The 13,551-nt window shown below is 42.8% G+C and overlaps 1 protein-coding gene across 3 annotated transcripts in view; it reads left to right on the forward strand.

The window, feature by feature from the left end:
* The window catches only part of vcpip1 (valosin containing protein (p97)/p47 complex interacting protein 1), a 45,346-nt gene that overhangs the window by 14,915 nt on the left and 16,880 nt on the right, over nt 1-13,551 (forward strand). For all 3 annotated transcript variants that reach the window (XR_011595601.1, XR_011595604.1, XM_070891461.1), the window contains exon 2: nt 1,990-2,076. Coding sequence is in view for 1 of the 3 variants with exons in the window: in XM_070891461.1 (XP_070747562.1) it covers nt 1,990-2,076 (87 nt within the window). In the remaining 2 variants the exon portion in view is untranslated. The remainder of the gene's footprint in view (nt 1-1,989; nt 2,077-13,551) is intronic.

The following is a 13,551-nucleotide window of genomic DNA, read 5'->3' on the forward strand; positions in this document are numbered from 1 at the left end:
ATAGGCGCCCCAAAGTCAGCGTTCTCTCTCAGGCCAACATCCCCAGCATCGAAGCACTGACCACGCTTGACCAGCTTCGATGGGTGGGCCATATTGTCCGCATGCCCCATACTAGACTCCCGAAACAAGCACTCTACTCCGAGCTACATCACGGCAGGCGAGTCCCAGGAGGGCAGGGAAAACGCATCAAGGACACCCTCAAAGCCTCCTTTAAAAAAATGTAACATCCCCACCGACTTGGGAATCCCTGGTCCAAGACCGCTCAAAGTGGAGGAGAAGCATCCGAGAAGGCGCCGAACACTTGAGTCTCTTCACCAGGAGCACACGGAAGCCAAGTACAAACAGTGAAAGGGAGCGTACGACAAATCAAGTACCCCATCCACTCATCCCTCCAACCACCATCTGCCCCACGTGACAGACTGTAGATCTCGCATTGGTCTCATCAGTCACCTTCGAACTCATTTTAGTGTGGAAGCAAGTCATCCTCGACTCCGGGAGACTGCCTAAGATGAAGAAGATTCCCATTTACATCTCCTGTAGAATCCTCTTTACTTGTCCCATTAGCATCTTTTGCCTTGCAAACATCATCCCTTTTGTCATTTTAATTCTTCCTGCCTTCCACCTTATCACAAACCTTCCCTTTTGTTCTTTTCTCCCCTTCCCAGCCTCTGTACTTGCTTAAAATCTGTTACATCTCTAATTTTTTCCAGTTCTGACGTAAGGTCATCGATTTGAAATGTTAATTCTGTTTCTCTTTCCACAGATGCTGCCTGACCTGCTGAGTTGTTCCAGCATTTTCAGTTTCATTTAAATTCCTCTCCACGCACTTTATTTAAGGAATTTATTTTATGGTGTTGTCCACCTTTGCTAGCCAATATGAATTTGAGAGAACTTTTACCAATCTTCTCAATATTGCCTTTGGATTGCTTTGAAAGTATAATACTCACCTTTGTGGCTCACCTCACATAACCTATCCCTTGAATAGATGCATACATGCCAATCTAGAAAACAAGCAAAAGCTGACACAGTACTCTCAAAGTCAACTAGAACACCCCTGCTTTTAAATTCTGTGTGAAAACAAGTAGTTACGTAAAATAAGTAATAAGTGTAGCCAACATTGTTTCACTTGTATTGGCGGGAAAGAACAAAATGTACGAAAGCCTGAAGGGGGAATACAAATTGTAAAGGCACAAAATTGATGACACACATCTATGGCATCCAGCAATCGGGTACCCTGTCGAGGCTCGCATATAAATAATGGCACTGGAATTTAGTACCAGAAGACACTGTACCCGTGGAACTGACAACTAAAGATATTAGTAAAACATTAGGTTACAATTATATTGCTTTATTTATTTTCAAAAGAAACAAATTATTTATGATAGCTTATAAGCAACAATTAAAGCATTTTGTGCACAAACCTAATGTGAATTTATTTTACACTATTGAAAATTGTGCTATTATGGATCAGAATGGCCATCTAGCATCTTGTGGCTCTTCTGTTACTGGGATATGGCACTTTTCACCTGTCCACAGCCTCAGTTATAATGTGACAAAAGAAACATGACTCACATTTCCAGTTTAATTTTGATTTAAGGTTATTGAAACAGCCATAGCCAAGTTGCTCAAGTGAGGCAGTTCCACATCTTGAGGTAACATTTCAGGACAAGTAACCTCAAATTATTCCTTGCATGCTTTCTTGTTGTTGGTTAAAGTGCAACTTTGATGAAGCTTGGGATTGGGTTACCAATCTAACTTTTTAGTGCTATGCATAGGATTAAGACTGAATGTAAAGAATGAAAAATATTAATTAATTTTGTTTTAAGAAAGCTTGATTTCAATTGAAATTATGGTTGTTGTATTCAATAATATATTCTGTATTCAGATAATAGTGAGATAAGTAATTATTACAATTTTCTTTCCATAAATGGTAAAGTTGATCAGATGTTTGGAACTATAAATATATATTTTCTTTTTTGCATTGTTTAGGAGAAGATGTTTGGTCATATGCAAAGAAGCTACCACACTTATTTGAACAAGGTGGAGTGTTCTATAACACAATGAAGAAAGATGTGGGTAAGGCGAATCATGTTGCAGTTTTCATCACTATGTATCCTCATAATTTTTCCAAGTCTAAGTTATCATTAATATACCTGGACATGAATCTCTGCTGCCAAAATGTCTGCTCTACCAGCACCACATTTGGCTAGCTGCTTGGAGATATGATGTTCCACGTGGCTGAATGTCCCCATCCAATTTATTTTTTTTGCGCTTCCATCTGCAAAGAAATGCCACAGTCTTCACACGGAGACTTTCAACTCAGATTGGGTACTGAGAGGTGTATAAGATTGAATTTGTATTCTACCTGATAGCTTTGAATGTTAGAGCTCTAGTCCATAGCAATAATACACGGCCCATTTCCTCATTTAATTTATGTTCCCTTAATGAAAGCAATTTCTTGATAGTTCATTAAACTAAATTCAAGCACAGCTTTTTTAAATTGAAAAAAATCATAATATAGTTCAATTTTATGATTGGAGGATAGTTTAGTAGGGTGTTTTCACACCGGAGTCATTGGGGAACCTTATAGCTGCCACTTAGGCAATCAAAATATATATTAGGAATAACCAGTATAATACTTTATCAACTGAGCAATCATCTAAATGGATGTTTAAAGCTTGCTACTTTAATGGACACATAACACAATCAGATGAGCATCATTAACCTGTTTGCTGGTGAATAAAAAGATAAATGTAATTAATTCTAGTGTAGCTTAGCATTGGTGCGACACTTTTGTAAACTGACAGTACAGAAACAGATCATTTCTTTTCTTTTGCACTGCCTCCACGATCTTCCTGAAGTAGGCCACTCCAAACTGGGCACAACTGGAAGGCACATACAGTCCTCCTCACAGATAATCCTGCTTCCTATTTTTATGCTGTCTACAAATGTTGTAGACTCCTTGAGGGGGTCACCACTGTTCACATCCCTCCAGTCTGAAAAAACATCCATTAATCACTAGTATCTATTTTTGTCCTTTAACAAACATCCTACTGTGATATATTCACAGAGCACAGCACACACAACTTCCTACATGGCAGGCAGTTCTCTCGGAAGCCTCCGGAAATCTGCCTGGTTCTGTTTATTATTAACTATGCAGTTGCTGTACACAATACGTCCACATCGTGGAGCTACAAGCTTACAGACATTACACTTCTCCCTCCTTAATGAAGAAGCCATCATAACAAACATCATACATAACTTTCATGTTTATACATAACACAGCATATAAACTTTTTTTTTCCATATTTACTAATTTAACTTTACCACTTGTTTTCTGTTTCGAAGAGGATACCTTCGCTCTCGAACAGAACCTTCCAAACATGGTGTCGATTTCACACTCATTCGAGGTTCATCCTGAGGAACGTTTTCCTGATTTTCATTTGAACTCACTCTAACTTCAGGCTCTTTGTTTTCCTGACTCGGACTCAGACTTTCATTCTGATTCTCTCCTGGATTTGTTTCCAGTACGTTGGATTTAGGATTTGCTACTGGTGTATCAAAACTATCTGATGAGTCAGAAATAATTGAATCATTTCCACCTTCAACTCCTTCCATGTCTGTAGGTAAAATATGATCAATATGAACAAACCTAACCTGTCCATTATCAAACATCTTTACCAAATATGTGCGAGGACCACATATCTTCACCACTCTTCCTAGTAACCACTTTAACCATTTATGGTGATGGTTCTTCACTCTCACCTTCTGGTTTAATTTCACACTTCTCTCTTTTACTCTACCTCTATCATGATTCTCTTTCTGTCTTAATTGTGTCTCTTCTACGGACTGTGCCAAATTTGGTTTTAACAACGAGAATCTGGTTCGTGGCTGTCGTTTGAGAAACAACTCTGCTGGTGTTCTACCAGTAGTTGTATGAGGAGTATTTCGATATGTAATCAAAAAATTAGCCAATTTGTGATCCAATGACAACTGTCGTTTCCTTGGATTTGGATCTAACATTTGTTTTATGAGGGCACGTTTTACAATTTGTACAGTGCGCTCTGCTGCACCATTTGAAGCAGGATGGTATGGTGGAACCTTGGTATGTTTCACACCATTTTTGCTCGTGAATTGTGCAAATTATTCTGAACGAAATTGTGGTCCATTATCCGAAACAATCTCTTCAGGGAGGCCAAATGAAGAAAATAATTTTTGCAAAATATTCAATGTTTTACTTGTTATTTTCCACATTGGAAACACCTCAACCCACTTCGAATGGCAATCAATCACAATGAACAATTGTTGTCCTTCTAACTTAGCAAAATCAATATGTAGCCTTTGCCACACCCTGGTAGGCCATTTCCATGGCTGTAATGGTACTGGTGGTGGTTGCTTGCTTACTGATTGACATGTCGTACACTGACTCACGATGTACTCTATATCTTTATCAAGACCTGGCCATGGAGGTCTCCTAATAATTTGGACCTGAATTTATTTGGTATAACCACTCTTGCACCCCACATGATATAATCTTTATCGACTGATAATTCATTCTTACGAATGAAGAATGGATGTGTATCTTTATCTGTTACCTGGTTTGGCCATCCACTGGCAATATACTCATACACCTTTGACATAACTGGGTCATGTTTGATTGCTCTACCAATCTCTTCAGCTGTGACTGGCAGTTCATCAATGTATGAAAAATAAAACACTTCTTCCCTATCGGGTGTAACTTGTGATGGGGAAGGCAATCTGGACATTGCATCAGCATTACTGTGATCAGCTGATCGTCTGTATTCAATATCATATGTATATGCTGACAAAATCAAAACCAATCTCTGCATTCGGGCTGCAGCTAATGTTGGAACTGGGGACTTTGGATGGAGGATTGCTGTGAGGGACTTATGGTCCGTAACGATGGTAAACTTATGACCATACAAGTATTTGTGAAACTTCTTCACCCCAAAAATTAATGCCAAACCTTCACCTTCAATTTGCGCATAATTACTCTCACTGGCACTGAGAGTGCGTGAAGCAAAAGCAATTGGTTTCTCCTCCCCACTACTTAATACATGAGAGATTACTGCCCCAACTCCATACGGAGAGGCATTACATGCTAGTTTAATCTCCTTAGATATGTCATAGTGAACTAACATGGTGCTCTCTACCAATTTGCTTTTACACTCCTTGAATGCTGTATCGCATTCTTTTGACCACTTCCAATGGACCTGTTTTTACAAAAGTTTATTCAGTGGATGTAATACTGTAGCCAAATTTGGTAGGAACTTCCCATAATAGTTCAAAAGACCCAAGAATGAACGAAGTTCAGTGACATTCCTGAGAGTGGGTGCATTTCTAATTGCATCCAATTTTTCCATGGTTGGATGTAAACCATCTTTGTCTACTCTGTACCCTAAGTACTCCACTGAGTTTTTAAATAACTCATACTTACGAGCAGACACTCGTACTCTGTGCTTCTCTAGCCGTTTGAGGACTTCATTCAATATGTAATTATGAATTTGCCTATTTGGTGCTGAAATTAGTATGTCATCCAAATAACATACTACCCCTTTAATACCTTGCAAAATCTAGTTCATCACCCTTTGGAATATGGCAGGGGCGGAAGACACTCCAAACGGTAGCCTATTAAATTGATATAGGCCTAGATGAGTATTTATAAACATGACTTGGACTCCTTATCTAGTTCAAGCTGTAAGTAAGCATTCGTAAGATCCATTTTTGAGAAGATTTGACCACCTGTCAGTGTTGTGAACAAATCTTCTATATTCGGCAATGTATTGGGGATATTACCCTCTAGAATCTGGTTTACGGTTACTTTATAATCACCACACAATCTTGCTTTACCATCGGACTTGGGTACAACAAAAATGGGTGTAGCCCAATTACATCGATCTATCTTACAAATAATGTCTTTTGAGTTCTTGCTCAACTTTCTCCTTGCGTGCATATGGTACGGAACGTGGCTTGTAGTAAACCGATCTAGCGTCCTTCTGTATCCTGACACTCGCCTTGAAGCCTTGGATCGGACTGCCCGTTTCGCAGAACACCTTCGGATACTTGATAACCTCATCCGTTGATGAAAATCTCGCTTCCACACAGAAAATCTTACTCCAGTCCAGCTTCAGTGAGCTCAACCAATTTCTTCCGAGTAAGGCAGACTTGTCTCCTTTCATTACTATTAGAGGCAAGTTCTGAAATTGATCTTTATATTTCACCGGTACGATGATACGGCCTACTACAGGAATTTTCTCTCCCGAGTAGCCTCGCAGCTCTATCTTGGATTTCTCCAGTTGAAAATCACGCAATTTGTCACGATATAGTGACTCCGGTACTATACTCACGGATGCACCCGTGTCAATTTCCATTGGTATCTTGAATCCCACAACATCCATGTGGATTTTGATGCTTTCCGAATCGCTGTCCGTTAACCTCGTGCTCCTGATGACGTGTAACTCTAACATCTCCTCGACCTGTTGTTGTTCTTCCATGCTATGTAGTCTCTTGGGATTTCTACTCGTAGCTTTAAAAGCTGGTTTACCCTTCAGTCGGCATGCCTTCGCAAGATGCCCAGTCTTTCTGCAGAAGAAACACTCTGCCCTCACGTATGGACAACTTTGAGCAATGTGTTGTCCCAGGCACCTATAGCACGATTTCGATGCTCTGTTAGAATTTCCAGTTTCTGAGACTTTCGGCCATGCCCGTCTTTTACTTTGAACCTGCAGGTGATTTACCTCGGTTGACTGACGACCGTAATCATTATTTTATTCTCGGAAATATTGTTCGGCCATGCCCATCGACCTCGCTGTCTGACAAGTAATCTCAAAAGTCAAGTCATCCGTCGTTAATAACTTCCTTCTGATCGCATCATTTTTCACCCCACAAATAAAACGATCCCGTAATGCTCGGTTTTGAAAGTTTACAAAATTACAGTGCGTTGATAGCTTTTTTAATGCTACAATGTAATCACTGATACATTCATCAGTCTTTTGATTCTGGATCCCAAAACAATAGCTTTCAGCAATTTCTAACGGTTTGGGGTTATAGTGCTGCTCCAGCTTCATTAACATCTCTTTAAGCGTTGTGTCCTTTGGCTCGTCAGGCACAAGCAGATTTATAAGGGTTTCGTATAATGTCGGACCTGCCTCCGATAAGAAGATCGCTTTCTTATGTTCCAACACAGCCCGGTTCTGGACTGCATTGTCTGGAACTTCGATTATGTTATTTGCAGTGAAATACATTTCTAGCCGATCCACATACACTTTAAAATGTTCCCGGTCGTGTCTATATTCCCCCAAATGCCCCAATACACCTGCAATTTTAATTTCCAGCTGTTCACGCCGTGTGCTGTATTTTACCTCAGATTTTTTGTTGTTTTTTCCAAAGATAGAAACTTCCAAAGTCTCTCTGTCGGCTGGCTGAATCCTTCACCAACAAAATTTAAGCTTTAAATCATCTGAACAATCCCATCTCATCGCCAAATGTGCTATATTCACAGAGTACAAGCACACACAGCTTCCTAACATGGCAGGCAGCTCTCTCGGAAACCTCCGGAAATCTGCCTGGTTCTGTTTATTATTAACTATGCAGTTGCAGTACACAATACGTCCACATCCACAGTGTGGAGCTACAAACATTACAAGCTTACAGACATTACACCAACCATGGTGCCATATTCTCTTGAATACCATGTATTGTAATTTTATCAACTAGCCTCCTGTGCGGCACCATTTGAAAACCTATATTCATAAGAGCATTTCCATTATCAATACAATGTTATTTCCTCACTCATTTTAAAATTTGTCAAATACAGTTTTCCTTCTATAAATCTGTGCTGTCTGTTTTTAATTAGCCCATGTCTTTCCAGTGCACATTCATTTTATCCTATAGTATGGCTTCTAGATGCTTACCCAGTGTTAGGCTGACTGGTCTATTGTAATCGGAGTTATTTCTTTGTCCCTTTTTAAACATTTCTAAACTTAGAATCATAGAATCTTGCAGTACAAAAGGAGGCCTGTGCCGGCACTTTGAAAGAGCTGTCCAATTTAGTCCCATACCCCAGCTTTTTCCCCATAACCCTACAAATTAACCCTTTTCAAGTGCATGTCCGATTGCCTTTGAAAGTTCTACTTTCATGTAGTGCATTCCAGATCTCAACAACCCTCTGTGTGGAAAAAGTTCCCTACACTTCCAACATTCTGTCTAAGCTGCGTGTCCGTGCAGGCATCACGAGGTCCTGCACAGGCTGCTCATCAGCTATAACGCTGGAAAAGGTGCCGCAGCAAATTTAAAGGGACCGTGCACCTAAAAAAAAACAATTGGAGGGAACATTGCTCGTTTCCCTTCTAGTTCTTTTGCAAGTTATTTTAAATGTATAACCTCTGGTTACTGACCCAGTTGCCAGAGAAAACAGTTTCTCCCTACTTGCTCTATTAAAACTCCTCCTAATGTTGAACACCTCCTAATAATATCTCCCCTTAATCTTCTCTGCTCGAAGGAGAACAATCCCAGCTTCTCCAATCACTCCACATAACTGAAATGCATCATCCCTGATATCCTGGTAAACCTCTTTTGCATCCTCTCCAAGATCTTGACATCCTTCCTAAAGTGTGATACCCAGAATTGTACATAACTTCCTTGTTTTATATTCAATGCCCCTATTTACAAAGCCAAGTATCCCATATGCTTTCTTAACCACCTTATCAACTTGCCCTGCCACCTTCAAAGATTTGGTATATGCACCCCCAGATCTCTCTGCTCGTGCTCATTCTCAAAATAATACAATTTAGATTATATTTTCTATTTTCTGTTTGATTTTCAGGTATGTAATTAGTTCCAGATTTGGTATATTCTTTTTTAAGTTTAATCTTAATTTGAATTTCTCTACCCATCCAAGGCAGTCGAGCTTTTGCTGCACCCCTTTACTTGTGAGAATAAGGCTGTTTTTTTACTCTGCGCATCTCCTGTCTGTGTTTCTCATTGTTCATTGTCTTATCTGCCATTTTTCAACATAGTTATTGGAAAATTCTGCCATATTTGAAGCAGCGAGATATTATAATTTATAAAAGCTGATAAAACTCTTACGACTCCTATTTAGTTTCATAAATCAGTTATTTGATGGATGTCGTGCAATAGGTGCCAATGTTGATTGATTTTACTCTTTTGTTTATTTGATACATATAACCTAATTCTGGCAGAGACTTTTTGTGCTCAAATGGGTTGCTTTCATGGTGTAATGGTTTTGAAAATTATGGGTTTTTGTTTTTACCATGCTGATGCTTTCAGTATTTTTTAATTTGATTTTATATATTTTGCAGTCCTTAAATGATTTAAAATATTTCAATTTTGCCATTCTGGTTTTAACTTCCATGGTCGCCTATTTAAATCAAAGCTTTTGACCTTTTAACCTCTACTTACATTTTATATTAACAATCTTGTGTATATAGTACGTACAGCCTCACATTTATTTCCTGTAAGCAATACCGTTAATTCCTGTCGCACTCCAGCCATCACACTTTGGCTCAAAGTAAAACAGCAGCAAATCGGAATGGAAGAGTTAGGAAATGCTCAAATCAAAAATAAAGGAAGTGGCTGGAAAACTACAAATGAGAAACCAGTAAAGACTTGGGAAAACAAGCAATTCTAAATAATTAGTCAAGAAAACCTACCAATTAAAGGAGAGAGGAGAAGATAAAACAATTCAACACTTGTGGACCTGAGTGGGAGTGGCGGTAGCATAAAGAGCTAAGAACAGAAGGCTCAGAACACAGGCGGATCTGAGTGGGAGCGGAGGCAGCAGGAGCAGAGGTGGGTAAAGAGAGCTGAGAGGTGACTTTAAAAAAACAAGGAGTGATGTCACAGGACAGCAGGTAGGTAATTGGTTGGTGAGTATTACAACTCTTTTGCTCTCTAGGTTAGGTAAGTGGATTAAATTCAGAACTGAGAGAGTATTAACTACTCTAACTTTATTGAATTAATAACTTAAATTAACTAATTAAAACTACAAATTAAAAGTAAAAATAATTGTTTGAGTAAATACTGTACCTAATTACAATCAATAAAATAAGGTTGATAGAGATTGCAGTGTAGGTGCTGTGTCGTAACTGCAGCATGTGGGAGTTGGTGGAGACCAATGAGATCCTGAGCAAGCACAGCTGTGGTAAGTGCCTGCAGCTCGAGGAACTTCGGCTCAGAGTTGTTGAGCTGGAGTCCGAGTTACAGACACTGTGATGCACCAGGAAGGGGGATGGTTATCTGGACATTTTGGTCCAGAAGGCATTCACACCCCTTGGGTTAAGCAGTATTTTAGAGTTTGTCAATTATCAGGGACGGGAGGGTGTGATTGCGAGTCAGGAAAGTACGGGGACGCAGGATATAGTGATAGAGGAGCCTCAGCCCTTGACCTTGTCCAACAGGTATGAGGTACTTGCTGCTTGTATGGATGAGAACAAGGACTGCAGGAAAGATGGACAAATTGACCATGGCATAGGAGGCCGTTCAAGTGGGGGTAGTAAAAAGGAATGTGGTAGTGGTAAGCGACAGTATAGTCAGGGGGATACTGTTCTCTGTCGCCATGACCAGGAATTCCGGAGGTGTGTTACCTGTCCGATGCCAGGGTTAAGGATATCACCAAGCGGCTGGAGAAGAACTTGGAGTGGGAGGGGGAGGATCCAGTTGTTGTGACCCACATAGGAACCAACAACATAGGTAGAACCAGGAATAAGGTTCTGCTGAGGGAGTTTGAGGCATTAAGATCCAAATTAAAAAGCAGAACCTCAAAGGTAATAATCTCTGGATTGTTGCCTGAGCCATGCGCAAATTGGTGTAGGGACAAACAGATTAGAGATTTAAATGCATGGCTCAGAGTGATGTGGGAGGAAGGGGTTTCAGTTCATGGGGCACTGGCACCAGTACTGGGGAAAGCGGGAGCTGTTCTGTTGGGATGGGTTCCACTTAAACCAGGCTGGAACCAATGTCCTGATGAACCGAATACCTAGGGTAGTAGACAGGGCTTTAAACTAACGAGGGGGCACGAGGAGGAAGGATTCAGGAAAGAGTAAATTTAAAAGCAGCAAGAGAAATGTCAAAGCTCTAGAGCAGAGTAGAGTTTTGGGTAAAAAATAAGCAGAGTGTGTCAGTAAGGGTCAGAGAGAGTAACAAAGGTAATAAGGCATCAGTGACCAAGGTGAAATCAGTGAGAAATAGAAATAAGTCAAAGCTAAAGGCACTATATTTGAATGCGCAAAGCATTTGCAACAAAATAGTTGAATTAATAGCGCAGATAGAAATTAATAGGTTCAATCTAATAGCCATTACGGAGGTGTGGTTGCAAAGTGGCCACGGTTGGGAACTAAATATTCCAGGATACTTAATTTTTAGAAGAGATAGGCAAAATGGAAAAGGAGGAAGGGTAGCCCTGATAATAAAGGGTGGGATAAAGACAGTAGAGAGAAAGGATCTTTGCTCCATCCAAACTGATTCTACATCTTGATTTTCAGAGCGAAGAAACAGCAAGGGGCAGAAAACATTGGTGGGAGTTGTTCACAGGCTCCCAAACAGTAGTGGCAAAGTAGTGCAGAGTATAAATCAGGAAATTAGAGACGCATGTGACAAGGGTAATACAGTAATCATTGCGGATTTCAATTTACATATAGACTGGACAAACTAAATTTGCAGTAATGATGTGCAGGACAAATTCATGGAATGTATACAAGGTAGTTTTCTCGATCAGTATGTTGAGGAATCAACTAGGGAACAGGCTATTTCAGATTTAGTACTGTAAATGAGAAAGGGTCAATTAATAACCTTGTCATAAAGGGACTTTTGGGAAGATTGACCATAATATAATAGAATTATATATTGAGTTTGAAAATGATTTAGTTAAATCCAAAACTCGGGTCTAAAATCTAAACAAAGCAAACTATGTACGTATGAGGGGAGAGTTGGCTAAAGTAGATTGGGAAACTACATTAAAAAGTATGACAGTAGACAAGCAATGGATAGCATTTAAAGAATTAATATATAATTTATAACAAAAATACATTCCTTTAAGACACAAAAACCCCACAGGAAAAGTGATCCAACCGTGGCTAACAAGAGAAGTTTAAAAATAGTATAAGATCAAAGGAACAGGCTTATAATGTTGCCAAAAAGAGTAGTAAGCCTGAGGATCCTCCCCCTCCCCTGCCCCGCGCGTGCGCCACTCCCCTCCCCTGCACGGGGGGTCCCCCCCTCCCCTGCCCCGCGCGGGCCCCCCCCCCCGCGCCGGCCCCTGCCCCGTGCGCCACCTCTCCACCCCGCGCGTGCCACCTTCGCCCCCTGCACCCCCTCCCCTCGCGCGTCCCCTCCCCCCTTGCGTGCACTCCCTGCTCCCCACCCCCGCCGCACAACTCCTCCTCTCCCTTCCCCTGCACGCACGCAGCCCCTTCCCCTCCCCCCGCGCGCCCCCTCCACCCTCCTCCCGCGCGTCCCCTTCTCCTCCCGTGCGCGTGCACTCCTGCCCTCCCCCCGGGCGTGCTCTCCCTCCCTCCCCCTCCCACCCCCCGCGCGTGCACTCTCTGCTCCCCACCAACGCCGTGCGACCCCTCCCCTCCCCTCCCCTCCCTCCCCTACATGTGCACTCCCCCCGCCGAGCGTGCAACCACCCCCCCATCCCACCGCGCGTCCCTTCCCCCCCCCTCACCCCGCCCGTGATCTCCTCCCCTCTACCCGTGCACTCCTCCCCCTCCTCACGTGCTCTCCACCCCCCCCCCCCTCGGGCCTGCGCTCGCACCCCCACCCCCTCCCCCCGGGCCTGTGCTCGCCCCCCCCCTCCCCCTGGCCTGCTCGCTCCCCCCTTCCCCCGCGCATCCTTCTCCCCGTGGGGGCCTCCTAGTCCCTCCCCCCACGCGTGCATATCTCCCCTCCCCCGCACGTCCTTTCTCCCTGTCCTGCATGTGCACTCCCCCCTCCCCTGTGTGCGTGCACTCTTTCCCCCTCCCCCTTTCCGCACGTGCACTCCCCCACCCATCCTTCCCTGCGCGCGCACTCCTCCACTCCCGTGTGTGCACTTCTTGTCCCCGCGTGAACTCGCCGCCCCCCCTCCCCTGCGTGCACCCCCCCCCCCCGGCATGAAACCCCCTTCCCCGCCCCCCCCCCCTGGTTTTCTCCTCCCCCCCCCCCCCCCCCCCCCAGCCCCAGTGTCTGTCCCCCTACTTTTTCTCTTTCACTTCCATTTTCTCCCTCTCTCTTCCCCCTGCCCCCGCAGGACAGGAGCATGACTTCTCTTTCTCTTGGGTTACAACTCTTGGGGCCCAAGTTTCCACACGATAAAAAACGGGCGCCCCTCCGAGCGGGGCGCCTGTTTTTCGTGCCGAAAACGGCGCCGGAAAAAAAACGCGCAATTCTGGAGTGCCCTGCAGCTCCATGTCTGCTTGGTGCGCTGCCCAGGGGGCGGAGCCTACCACTCGCGCCGATTTTGTAAGTGGGAGGGGGCGGGTACCATTTAAATTTGTTTTTTTCTTGCCGGCAACCCTGCGCATGCGCGTT

Source organism: Pristiophorus japonicus, chromosome 1, assembly GCF_044704955.1.
Source record: "Pristiophorus japonicus isolate sPriJap1 chromosome 1, sPriJap1.hap1, whole genome shotgun sequence".
Taxonomy (NCBI): Eukaryota; Metazoa; Chordata; class Chondrichthyes; family Pristiophoridae; genus Pristiophorus; species Pristiophorus japonicus.